The 13913-nt window shown below is 32.8% G+C and overlaps 2 protein-coding genes across 2 annotated transcripts in view; one reads left to right on the forward strand and one right to left on the reverse strand.

The window, feature by feature from the left end:
• Window positions 1-13913, forward strand: part of LOC134839745 (ral GTPase-activating protein subunit alpha-1-like) — a 328394-nt gene that overhangs the window by 264985 nt on the left and 49496 nt on the right. The window contains exons 29-31 of the mRNA XM_063855368.1: window positions 8821-8947; window positions 9189-9403; window positions 9757-9916. Of these exons, the coding sequence (XP_063711438.1) occupies window positions 8821-8947; window positions 9189-9403; window positions 9757-9916 (502 nt within the window). The remainder of the gene's footprint in view (window positions 1-8820; window positions 8948-9188; window positions 9404-9756; window positions 9917-13913) is intronic.
• On the reverse strand, window positions 926-4996 carry LOC134840312 (uncharacterized). The gene is made up of 5 exons (XM_063856071.1): window positions 4743-4996; window positions 4349-4528; window positions 3106-3285; window positions 2472-2604; window positions 926-1171 (listed from the first exon to the last, which is right to left on the reverse strand). Exons 1-5 carry the CDS (start codon window positions 4807-4809, stop codon window positions 1054-1056), a joined length of 678 nt encoding a protein of 225 aa, XP_063712141.1. The 5' UTR covers window positions 4810-4996; the 3' UTR covers window positions 926-1053.

The raw sequence follows: 13913 nt of genomic DNA on the forward strand, positions 1-13913 counted from the left end.
TTATAAGCGATTATAATTGATTATAATCCCTTTTGTTTGTCCATTTTTGTCTTCGAAGTTGCATCTAAATTGCTTATATTTTATGCTTTTTGTAGACTAGACGTTGGTTCCTATAAAAAATGAGACAAATATTTTAAAAGTTTTCCAATTAATTAAAATTTATAAGTTTTTTTCATTTTTTCCCAATTAGAGTTGTTTTGTGATGCATATTTTAAGCTTTTTGAAACACCAAAACATCAGCAAATTGATTTAGTTTCATGATTGATTCGGAAAATTTATTTTTCATCTACCGCTAGAACCATTCCACTCATATGAAAGGATCTCTATGAAACTTTTGTTTCGTGGTAAAACTTTGTCTTCAGATGATCCAAAGTGTTCAAGAGATCTCTCTTTTTAGAGATTTTCTTTTTGACACAAAAATAATAACCCATAAGATATAATTCGAATATAGAAAAATTTCGGCAAAATAAGAGTTTATAATCGATTATAATTGATTTTAAGGGTTTTTAGTAAGAACTACAATCAATTATAATCGATTATAAAAGATTATAGTCTCTTGGAAAATATCACGATTATAATCAATTATAAATCCCTTAAAGACCTAATTTTGGTAATTATAATTGATTATAATTGTCAAAAAATCATCATAATAATCCGTTATAATCAATTTTTTACGCCTAAACTTGGATGCGGGTAGTGTTAAAACATAGTTTAAAGTTTCCGCTGTGCTTCGACAGAAATAAAACTCAATGTATGCTCAAAATTGAAATCATGAATGCTGTCAGAAAAATACTTTTTTGAACATCTTCTGTGTTAGCCTTTCTACTGAAAAAAGATTATTAGACGTTGTGTATTTTGGTTTGCTTAATTTCCTGATTTAGTTCATCGAACAACAAATGAAGTGCATATTTATATTAAGACAAACTTTTTATGTTGATATTTAATTATAAATTTTATGGATAAATATTTTTTAGTTTGTAGTGTATTTCAAAAGCAAGGAATCATAGTTCTCTCAAATCCACGCGAGTTGGTCGAGTGCGATTGCCTCGTTGTTTAAACACACAATCTGGGATACTTGTCATCGGGCACCAGGCCGTGCTTGCACCTTTTGTTGTACTTCTGGGTTGTCTCGAATGGTTTCTGCCCTTGCCAGTTGCCACCTGGTCCGTACCTGAAGAAACTTGTTAATGTAAGAGTAGCCCTGATCAAGAACAGATCTCAGAATTTCGCCGGGGGGGGGGGGGGGGGGGGTTATTCGGAAAATATTTTCGTCCACCTTTTTTTTAAATCGACCAAATGGATTATCCGAGCTCTGCCAAAACACTACGATAACTCTTGCGAAAATTTTGCCCGGCAGGCAAAATTTAAAAATTAGATGCCAAAAACAACAGTTTAGGTTACTTAACTCATTTCATATTGATTGATAAGTCACTATTACACTTGCGAACTTATGTGAGGGTTAGTGTAATAGTACGACTATGCTGTTTTTTTTCTAATCTAAGTCGCAAATATTGGTGCCACTTTGGTGGCGCCTTTACGGCTTTTTGATATCATGAGCTTTGACATTCGAATAACAGTTATTTAACACAATTGACGCATTTTTAATTCATCAATTGCACCGAAAAAAGTTATTTGTTTCAAACAAAATAACAATAATAAAAACTCGATTTCAGAAATTTTGTAATTCATGATATGTCACAATTTTTTGAAATGCAAAATTTGGCTCTTTTCCAGTCCTTCCATTTTATTTTTTCTGAAATTCAATGTATTAAAGTCTAAATAAAATTACTTTTCCTAACTGCATCAAAACGTGTCAGCGTGAACAGCTGAACAAATTTTTTTCAGTTTTGTAACTTTTTGAGGGGTGGGAAACTGGAAATGAGCCTATAGTTTATACAATATGGCTTTATGCTCTCCAATTTATTTCATGCAAAGTTAGTTTGGGTGCCTTCAGTTTGTTTTATTCCGAAATATTACTCGCAAAATTGAGTCAATCTGTGTTTGGTACCACTTTTGCTGCATCGCATGGGAAATTTATCAGCACGCAGCTGCTTTATTTGTGATTAGTATTTTGCCGATTGTTCAGAGTTTGTGGCCGAGAGGGCAGGGCGCGAGACTCCAATTCTCGAGGTCGCATGTTCGAAGCCAATACATAGGAAAGTTTTAGTAATTCGAGGCTTATTTCTATTTCTTATTTGACCCTAAAAGCTGCTTTTTTGTCGTGTTCTTGCTAGTGTTTGCGAATTGCAGCCTCGCTACAGAGTGGATGTCGTAAAATAGTATAAAAGAGGGGACCTATAGGTCGCCTGAGGGTCAAATCCTGAAAAAAAAGAGGCCCGATCCCCCTCAATTTGCTTCTGGGCCTTATGCTCATAGACGCTTGGGGAGAATAGACTTTCTCGGAGTGAATCTTATTGTCATGAAAGGCGTAAGTTTCAGTTTCTGACTCCGCCGAAATACATAAATTGTACCTGCAAACATAGTTGGTCCATGTCTGCGGACTTTTGCTGTTCTTGTAGGTAGTCTGGCACTTCTGCTGTGCGCACCCTATGAACTCAGTGTCGTCCCATAGCATCTGGGTCAAGTGACCACATTCGTTCTTCGCTGAAAGCAGAAAGGTCAATAAGGGTACTATTGTCTAACCTTATCATTGAGTATGGTGTAAATATCGAGACTTTTTGTATTCTTGACTCACGGAGCTATCAACAATAGTAGCAGCATATGTAACTGCTCGGTAATATTTTCTGACCCAGAAATTGAAAGAAAAAGTTGTTTTTTTCCCAAATATTTATCATTTTTATAATTTTTTTGCTTTAGATTTTTAAACCTTAAATAAAACTAGGTCAGCCATTTTATTCAAGATATAATTTTCTAGAAGGTTGATTTCAACTTTTTTGTGACTGCTTCGGCCGCGAAAATGTCATAAAATTGGACATACTCATCAAAAAACCCTTCTGAGCACATTTGCTATAATAATACACAAATTATTTTTAAAGTTGAAATTTTGCGATCTGAGGGGTTTCACTGTGTATTAGTTTGTAGAAAGAGGGAATGTAATTGTAATGTGCGGTAAGGAAGCATCCGCAATACTGAAAACAGTCTTACGGTAACAGTTGTGCTTATGCCAGTCGTAGAACATGATTTCCTCATACCATCCTGCGACAAAGTCGTTCCCCACATTCCTGTTGGCCTTGTAGCCTCCCCCGAAGTACAGGTTTTCACCCACGTGACCTCCAAATAGGTCCATCAGTTTCCAATTCACGCCCACCATAGGAATAATGTGCTCCTATGTCAGTAGAGGGGGGTGTTCTTTTCTCATTGTTTCTACTAGCCCGTCCCTAACCAAACTAACTTCAAACTTCTCATTGTTTTTTTACCCAAAACGGAATGTCAGATTTGGGCAGGTTTTTAAGCTTCGATGAACGCAGTTCAAACTCTTGTATAGGTCGTGGTGATTGTTTTTATTTTAAGGAAAAGTCTTAAAATTTGTCCCGCTCAAATTTAATTTTTAAGAGTAATGAACATAGTGGGTACTCTAATATAGGTCTTGGTGTTTTTTTCAGGAAAAAATCTTAACGTTTGTAAAAAATCTTAAAGTTTGTTCACGCTCGATTTTTGACTTTTCGCAGTTTCACTTTTGATTTAGTTTCAGGTTCAGCTCATGTCCTTAAAGAAGGCAAACTCAACTTTCGAGCAGCAAAAGTGTAAATAGTCTAATTTCGAAAAGGGAATTTAAGTTTCAGATTTCCCAGCGCAATAAAAATTTTATTTAATGATCCAGTTTTCTCAAATTGGGTTCATTTTATCAAAAAAAAAAAACAAGTCATAACTTGCTCGTAAAATTAAAGAGCTTTAAGGGAAAATATTTTTTTTCTCTGAATCTCAAAAGTTGAGGTTTTAAGAATAACAAGTCAATTTTTTTCTGCTTTCTTGCGTTGATTACTCTTTTCAGCTGTCAGTTGGCTGTTTCGCAGTTTTTTCGTTACTATTTTTCAAGTTCAGTTCTTTTTTTGTTAAAAGGAACGCAAACTCCATTATAGAACAGCGGAAGTGTGCAGGTCGCGAAAATCGTGATTGACTTCTAATTTCGAAAATGAATTTTAATTATCTGATTTCCCAGCCAAATAAATTTATCTATTGTTTCAGTTTGGCGAAATTGATATATACGACAAGTGGAAGCCAAATGCATGTTTTTATACTTCTAGGCACAAATTTGATAATTATGGATTATTGAAAGCTCTTATTTTTGTTGGTTTGATTAACAAAAATGGAAAGAACAAACAACTGTTGTGACAATTTTTTCTGTTTTTGGTTCGGTGTAGCCGGCCATTTCTACCAAGAAGACCCCCCTTTGTACATAAATTGGCAGTCTCCTGAGCTGACTTCTCCAGTTCATCGTCCCATTTGAGTCTCTTCATGTTCACAGCATATCCACTGAATTTTTTGCCCTTGCGATCTTTCCACCCGAGGTTGTTGCGGAACTTGTTGTGGGAGTCCAGCGACTGCCATTTTTGTCTCTCAGTCAGCTCTGAAACAAGCGATGATTTCTAATTATTATAAACACCTAAATTTGATCTGAAGTTAATTTTTTGGGAAATATTGTGGAATTTTTGGAGACAATTCGGAAATATTATCGACCTAAAAAGCCTAATTTAGTTTTGATTTTGCATAAACTAAAAATTTTATCGAAGCGAAATCGGTTTAAACTAAGAAATATTATAATCCTGGCTTTGATAACTTACCATATTGCGCGAGAGAAATTGCTAAAGTTGCCAACAACAAGAGTAGTTTGAATATTAATCGGTACATGAGAGCTAAGTTTCAAAAGTTTTCAGCTACTGGTCTCCAGTTATTATCCGTTGATATGGAATGGAACAAAAAAATGAAACGAAACAGAACATATGGTTAATTTGTTGTGTGAGACCTAGTTAGTTTGACCGTTATAATCACAATTTCTGACATCAAAAGCTGGAAAATAATCGAAAGTTTCGAAGGCCTACCTCAAGTGTGATCAAATATAGCAGCAGATGGAGTTAAAATTGACTAGATACCAGAACTTTGTAATTGTGTGTCCATTCCACCTAAATTGTCAATAAACATCACAGTCCCCGGAGAGAAATTGTCAATATTATTTGTGAAATTGAATTTTTTTAGCGCAGCAATCGAACCGAATTTCATACGGCCGAAAATATTCGCTGTTGCCCTATTAACTATTCCGATATTGAACGCAAATTTGATATCACATTATTCCAGTCGAAAGGGTATAAAACAGCTGCTGATAATTGCAACTTGTCAATGTATGACACGAATCTGGGTTTCTCTAGGAAAGTAAAGGGTTTCTCGTCCGTTCTTTTTTCGGGCCTCAGCCATTAGCTTGCAGTACATCTCTAAACCACAATATTATGACTTTTAATTGGTTATGAACGAATTGAATGCGTAATAATGTAGACCGTGTGATTTTTTTCTGTTTGTTTTTAGGAGAAATTTTCTTTTGCTCATTTGTATGTTTTGTCGCCTTGATTTGATTATTAATTACATACAAAAAAAACTTCGAAAATACATTTTTTCACTTCAAAAATTGCTGCTTAATCTGGGTGCTATCAGAGACCAATCTGAAGCTCTGATTCTACCCAAAAAAAATATGACCTTCCAGAAGTTGCTGGTTTTCGAGAAATTTTTTTTTGTAATAATATGAAATTTTCCAGTTACAAAAATACTTGCTGCTTAATTAACTATCTAAATTTACACATTAACGTTCTATGTCTCGGTCAGTATATACTGGGTAGACATTTAGTGGGCATCTAATTTGCCCTTTGTCTATCCTCTTCAGATAATACGTACGTTCACCAAAATTTAATTGCTTAATTTGTTTGATTTTTTTGTAAATGTATGTGTATGATCGAAGAAATAAATTCTTTCTTTCTTTCTTTCTTTCTTTCTTTCTTTCTTTGAAGTTCAAATAAATTAATTTGCTAAATTACAAGCTAAAGGCTCTAAAAAATGCGATTCGCAGAAAAGACTGGGTTTTAATAGGGAGTTCTCATTGAAATAGAAAACTTCTTGACGCAGTTTTCTCAAATTGAGTGATCAAATTTATCAAAAGAGGAAACTTTTTGAAAGTCGATGAACATAGTGAAGACTCTTATACCGGTCTTGGTTATTTTTTTTCAGCAGTCTTAAAATGCTATAATAACAACAGATGTGCTTTGGTATATGTCCTTTTTTGAGTTCAATTTAAATTCATCTGCTGAAAGTTAGGTTAGTTGCCCTCTGCAAATATGAATGTGGAAATGGCGCGAAAAAACGTGAATTACTTCTAGCTTTGAAACAGGAATTTAGTTTTTAGATTTCCCAGCGGAATAAAAGTTTTACCTTTTATTCCAGTTGTTTCAAATTGAGTTAATTTTATCAATTTGAAACGCAAATTAACGATAAGCTTGTTTTCTAACTACTAGTCCTTAAAATTTAAATCTGAAAATTAATTTTAAAAATATAAATGATTTTTTTTGCGATTTTTAATTCCAGTTAATTGAGATTAATATTTTTTTACTTACAATTAGTTGGTTTGACTTAATAATAATCATAATAAAATGTTTCCAGTCTAAACAAATGTTTTTTTTTGTGAAATAAGCAAAATGTTTGACTGATACTAGATTAGGAGGACGCTATTAGTTCTTAGGATCTGCTTTCAAGCGCCTCAATTAGAAAAAAAAGTTACAGAAATCAAAAAAAAATTTATTATATACTTTCTTCGTCTTTAGTTTTCGAACCCTTAAGAAATCTGGAGCTAGTCTAGTATCCAAAGATAAAACTTCTAGAAAATTGTGCTTAAGAAAGTTATTTTGTTTTTGTTGGTGTAAAATTGAAAAATTTATTAGAACTAGGTTAAACGTTCGCTAAGTTTTTGTCAATGAGATCTCATTTATTTTTGGTGTTTTTTTTTTCAAATGTTTTTATGATGCTTTTAAATTGCAGATGAATTATCTCAGTATCTTTTTTGTTGATTGTAGAATCTTTATTTCACTTTTCCTTCTAATGGATTTTGATAATAGTTTCAGAGTTTCTCATGCGAAAAACCCAGTTGGTTGCAAAATTAAAAGTTTTATTCGTAGTTTTTTTGAATCTTTCAAAAGAATTCTTGTTATTGTTTCGAAGTTTAGCTTCAAGTGGCATGATTGATGTCATATCTGTGCGTACGTAAGCATCATGTATTGTAATACCAGATGGAAGTAATTTTTGTATTTTGGACCAGTTGTGCCGATTACAACGAGATTTGTAGATATTGGTTAATTTAATTTTATTATTTCTTGAGAGGATATTTTCTCTAAGTTTGTAGTTTTTTGATGATTTTTTGTTATTATCCCTTGAGATGAAAAATTGATTGAGATTGCTCTGATCGGCGGTGAATTTGCTTTATGATGAAATGAAGCACTCTTGATAGTTGCAAAAATGTTATTTGATTTTTCAGCATTTTATAAAGTTAAATTTACTGAACTGCCTGTCCTCGTATTTCCTCTGTTTTCATTTAAAAGCCTAAAAATGCGGTGATTTTGTGCTGAACATTTGTTCAGTCTGTTTTGATCGTGTTTTCGTTTTTGTGTCTGTTACTTTTCTTCTGACAAAATTTGATTGCTGTTTATATGCTACCAGATCCGCGTTTAGTTGATGGTTTATAGTTTTTAATTTTAGTCTTTCTTCTTTTTTTTGCGGCAATATTTTAAACTTCATTGTTTTTCATGTGTTTTTTTTCGAATGTTTTTGAGTTTTTAAAGGAAAAACCTGCTAATCGCTAGCTTAAGTGTGTTTGATATTTATCAAATATTCTTCAATATCATGGTCATTTTTTTGGGAATCAATCTAGTTCTTATGTTATCATAGAGTGCCAAGTTTCTGTATAACTTGTTGGCTGTTAAGTTAGTTTTTGTGTGTTTTGTGAGACATCTATAAAAAAAATCACTGAAAACTACATTTTCATTTGCTGGGAAAATAAAAATACAGTCGAGATGGTTTTCTAATTTGTTGAGAATTTCTTCTGTAACAGAGTTTGGTGTTATGTAGTCAGCTGTGACAATGTTTTTTGTTGATTTTTTTTCGATACTGCTTGATATTAACATTAAAAGCCAATTGTTCAATGAAGACTACTAATTCATCCGTTTTTGCGGTAGAGATATTGTTTTGCAAAAAAATACGGCTTCATCTTTTTTTCCGTTGTTCATTTTCAATCTGCATTCTAATTGTTGCCGCCCGAGGTCACTCAAGCAGTTTATTGAAGTTATTTGATTCATTTTTCTGAATATTGTTGTTTCAATTTTTTTCCGATTTTTTGTGACCCTAATTTTTTTCTGGTTTTCAAATTTCCTAAATTTTTTTGAATTGAGAAAAAAAAACTAGAGAACGGTACATCTAGAGAACTCATTTTTTTAAAATTTGAATAGAGTGTCACATTACGAGAAGTTGACCGAAAAAAAAATTAGCTGAGATGCAACTTAACACCTTTTGTAGTGGTCTTGGGGAAATAGCAAAATTCCTTAGGTGTTTTTTTAGCCAATTTTCCATTTATCAAATCTCCCTTCTCTTTTGTCTTTATTATTAATGGTTGCTTCCTGCAGAAATCGCGAAAAAAATTTTGCCTTCATCCGGAGTCTTGAGGCAGAAAATTTCACCGACTTTTTTTTGGATCGAACGGTTTATGATTAACGAAAACTTGTCTGTTTTCGGGTGTCTTTCAGTAGTGTGTCTTTTTTTCTACGCAAAATCATGTGCCTGATGGCTATCTTTCTCTTGAATTTCATTCGAGCTTTGTTCATTTCTTTTATTCAGGTGTCGAGCCCTGTCCACATTTTGTATTGCAGCTGTCAGTTCAATCTGCAACCCCACATCAGGAGCAAATGGGAAGCCTTCATATAAATTCGAGGAATGTCTTCATGAATTATTCAATCATCTCAAGGTATTCGAACTGTAAATAATTACATAATTCTAAGAAAAAGGAAAGATCTGTTTTCTCTTTGTTCTTAGGCAACAATATTGATGTTCCAAGTTTTCGCTAAGCGCCTAAAACTTGAACAATGAAAAAAAAAACAATTAGGACTGATTAAGTTTGATTTTTCTGCTTGAAAGCCTGTTTTTTTTCCGAGCTTGAGAATTTTTTTAGACAACAATTAAGTACAGTTGTTTTTTATTATTTCCAGTTCAACCGTGACCCGGAAGACAGTTTCATCCCATCTGGCAAGTTCCTATCGCCCAGTGAGTTTACTCTGGCTCAATTATCGGTGACTCACGTGCTCACTATTTTTGACGCATTTCTGCTGACCGAGGTTACTGCATGGGAGCTACACGAGACAGTGATCAGTTTGGTTGCTTCTGTCGTCAACTTGGTCTCAAATTTCCTGCCAGATCAAAAAATGTAAGTTAATGCAACACTGATATATCCGATTTATTCAACAAAATTGTAAATTGACTAGGTGAACAAAATTAGGAAATTACACACATTTTCTTAAAATTTTTTTGAACTTAAAAAGTTACGCTGAGTTAAAATGGCGAGTACCATATATTGTAAGTTGTTCGGCAGGAAAAACATTTACTGCTGATTTAGAAACTGTTTAAACTGATGTTTTCAAATTTTTTGTTAGAACCGATAATAGCGTGTACGTCAGTTGCGCTAAAAGCCACCCCTTTTTGAAACTGCCCAGTTTTGAATCTATCGCGCAATTGTCCCAAATTCTGGAATGAGCTCAATTTTTTTTGAACTGTTTTCAGGCTCAGTATAGTTGTCTCTCTTCTGTGTACGATAAATGACTGCGTCTCCAGACTACCGTTTGAGACTCTGGTATCTAAAGAAAGACGCCAACAGCATCAGAGTGCTTTTGGAGAAAGAGCGTCGGAACAGAATCCCGACTTGCCCCAGATTGTGTACCGAGTGAGAGTTTTTCTGATCAGTATTGATCAAACATTTCTGCATCTCATTAAGGTTTTTGTACAACTATTAAGAAAACTTAATACAAGCGGTGTTCCGTGCTAGTTATTTCATCATTAGTTTGAGTATGTCGTACCGCTGTCAATTTCTGATGAAGTGTCAATGAACCAAGTGAAGAACACTTCTTTAGACTGTGTTTTTTGCTTGTTTTTCAGGAAAAAGTTTTAAAACTTAAAAGTTGTTTGTATATTTGATTTTTCAATTTCATTTAAGGAAAGGAAATCAAATTATGCTCTCCAATTACGGAAAAGCAAATTAACCGAAAAACGACTTTCAATTTAGGCAATAAATATCAATTTTCAGGGTTTCACTCCGGAATAACAAATTATGAACCAATTTCTTAATTAGTCGAGGTTATTAAAATGACTATCAAAAAAGATTCTTGACATTCAAAGATATTTATTGTGATGCAAATAGTCAATAATGTTAGAAGTATATGTGTGAGCTGATCAGTAGGAGGGGTGATTATTGACCCCCATGTAGTAAGATAGGTTATAGACATCCGGTCTCCATGCTATGTATTCAGATAGGGAATAGAATTTCCCATGTATTAAGATAAGTTATAGGTTCGGCCATGTATTAAGATACAAGATTTATTAAGATACAAGATTTTTCAGTACTAAATTTGAATATGTGACCCTTGCGGATAAGCAGAGGCATTAGAATTGGGTACTGGATTTTTTTTCCGTAACCAACTTGTCCACAGGATGACTGAAGTTAGGTCATCTCCAAATGTGTCTCTATTTCTACTCAAGATGTGAAGTTTGTAAGTGAAGTTTTGAGAAACAGGACTAAAAAGATTTCCTTTAGCACAATTTTTCCAGTGTCGAGCTGCATGTGCCCAAACTCACATGTTTCCGAGGTCATTTTTCTCATTCTCGTTTCTGTTGAGCAACGGCATCTGAGAAATGGGCTATTTAGCCTGTTAAAAAAATAAGAAAATTGTATTTGGTATTTTTGAAATTTAGACATTTGAAATCTCCCAGAATTTTTATTGAGTGATTTTTTTCTTCTTACTTTTATTTTTTAAGAGAAAATGACTTTTTTCAAATTAAACAATGTATGGACCTATTGTTTTAAGTGTAAAAATTAATAAAAATGAGTTTATTTATGTTTCCGGATGCTTAAAGAAATTTAATTAATCATATTCGAAATCAACTCATCGGAATTGAGCAATATTAAACCGGGGTTTTATCCAGGCATTGTTGATATAGTTGTATTCATGAATGAAAAAGATTCAGAACGGGTGGGTGCAGAAGTATTCAAATATAAAGGAAATTATATATTGTGGATAAGATTACGCAGAAGATGGCCGTTCTTTCAAAGGATCATAGGTGTTAATCATTCAAAGTGCTGACTTGAATCATTTCTTTGCTGTGATTTAAAGCAAAATCAAACATGGGTTTTGATTGGTGGAAAAGAGCCACAGTACTCTCAGTCTTTGTACTTCATTATAAGAAAACGTTTTTTGATGATGAATCTTCATATATTGACCTCAATACAGGATGCAGCTGAGCAGTTGCATTAAACAGAACTTAATGGAAAAAGCTTGAGAATAGAGTTTTTTTCCGTTTTTGCTTGTAGCAAGTAAAGGAAATGATTGTCTAAGGAGAAAGACCACCAAATGTTCAAACTGATAAATTCGGAACAGTTGTGAAAATTGTCTAATATCTCATTCGTCTAACAATTGGTCAATTTGAAAATTTTGACATTTCGAATTGATATTACCCATTTCATTTTTCTTCAGATCTAGGCATCAAAACAAAACAGAAAATGAATGCTGCATTGTTCAAAAACCGATAAATTTCTATAGCCTAGAATTTAAAGTAATGTTCAACAATTTTTGAACTGTGTATGTAAGTCATCTAATTTATTTTTAACCAAATTGTACTATCAAATGATCGATGTTTTTGTGTTCAGATGTAAATCAGCTAATAATTGCAAAGATTGATAATTTTTTCTCTTGTTTAATTTATTGAAAGAATTCCAGAGCTCAAGTTGAAGTATATGGGATCTTTTACAGCTGATAAAGTACCTGAACTCCGAAAATATTCTTTTGCAATAACTAATTCAGCTTCAAGCAATGATAGAGGAGAGCATCGGTGATGGTTACACGAGTAGTTAAATTTTTTTCTTTTGCTGATTTTGGACAAAAAAGGTCGTATTCTTCCTTTCTTGCTTGGAACAATTTCAGCATGTGGTTCAGCGAAAGCTTCAAAAAAACTGATAATTTTTGTAGATTCTACAAAATTTGTTCAGCATTTCTTCTCTTTAAATTCTACCAAACGAACTTGAATAAAATTCTCGATAATTTTGTTTCAGTTTTATAAGTAATTTTATGTAAAAACGCAATATGGAATTTAAGATTGATTGTAATTTTTTGTATTGAAAATCTGTACGTCTTTGAACTTTCGTTTTTGTCTGTTCATTACCGAAAAAAAAATAAAGAAGCTTGAAAATCACGGTTTGTGGAGATGCAATTACGAATGTCCGAGATTATGATAGATTCATTAGTCCAATAATGAATATCCAAGAACGTGTAGTCCAGTTTCGAACATTCAGGAAAACGTAAGAAAATCCGAAGTAAAAGCTTATTTTGATAATGAAAATGTGAAAAACAAAAATTTAAAAACTAAAGGGAGTAAATGGAATCCAAATTTGATTGGGAAAAAAGTTTTACTCTGAATTTGACAATTTTTTGCTTAAATTTTACAAAAACTATTTTTAAAAAGCTGAGTTTTTTGAAATTTTTTTTTTCATTTATTAAGAAATTACTTTTATTTGGTAAAGATAAAAAATTTTCCTTCGTTTGTTTTCAGATACACATTGTTTTCTACTTTGTTTGCAGATAGTGTTTTCATCTTTACCAGAGTAAATTGTTCTAAGAATTGAATTTTAAAATGGTTAATTAAACGTCAAAGAAGATGAACAATAGCTATTTCTTATTTTCAAGAAAACGAGTATTTCGTTGCAGTGATTTTCATTGAAGATAGAAAAACAAAAAAAACTGATTGTTTCATGATATTACACAGAATAAATCAGACGTATTGATTGGATGAGCTTTTCGTTTCTAAAACTTAATTCCGTGGATTTCTTAAATTTCCTAAAAAGTGAATTTTCCACTCCATTAAGTTCAGAGAGGCAGATATAATAACCTCTTTAGGCGATCTGTCAAATATAAGATTAGATGTCATATTTCCCCAGATATCGCATGCAGCGCAATGAATTATCTGTCATATATATTACCTCTCTCTCGGCAACCTTGCCCATATAACCTGAGGGGACATAAAATTTATGTAGGAACAAAGTTTTTCAAAATGCTGCGAGATATATTTGACTGACAGACTTCTGAAATCAAATTTTTGTTTTGTACTAGAAACAAATAGCTTTTTTTGGACTCATTTGCTGAATCAAAAAAGCATCAGCTGTGTTAACTTACTAATCAAAGGTTATAGGGCATGCTATCAAAAGCCGTAAAGGTTCACGAAATGAGGCACCCATATTTGCGACTTACGTTGAAAAAAAGAGTAGTTATTACGAGTGTAACAAAAAGAAGAAATGAAATTGTTCAAGTGTTCTCACCCTACAAGTTTTCTGTATGGTAAGTTTAAGCTGGTGTTTCAAAACATTTATATGCAAATGAAATTTGTTGAAAACTACCATCCTAAAATTACCATACAGAAATTTTGTAGGGTGAAAACAGTTGAACATTATAATTTCTTTTTTTTTATACTTGCAAGCTTTAGCGAGTGTAGTGTAATAGTGCGACTATTCTTTTTTTTCCAAATTAAATCGCAAATATTGGTGCCTTAATTGTGGCAACTTAACGGCTGTGAATAGCATGCTCTATAACCTTCAATTAGTACTAAATCAACACAATTGATTCAGCTTTCATTCATCAATTGAACCGAAAAATGTATAAGTTTTCCTTTTTAATACA

The sequence above is a fragment of the Symsagittifera roscoffensis genome, chromosome 2 (assembly GCF_963678635.1).
Source record: "Symsagittifera roscoffensis chromosome 2, txSymRosc1.1, whole genome shotgun sequence".
NCBI lineage: Eukaryota > Metazoa > Xenacoelomorpha > Acoela > Convolutidae > Symsagittifera > Symsagittifera roscoffensis.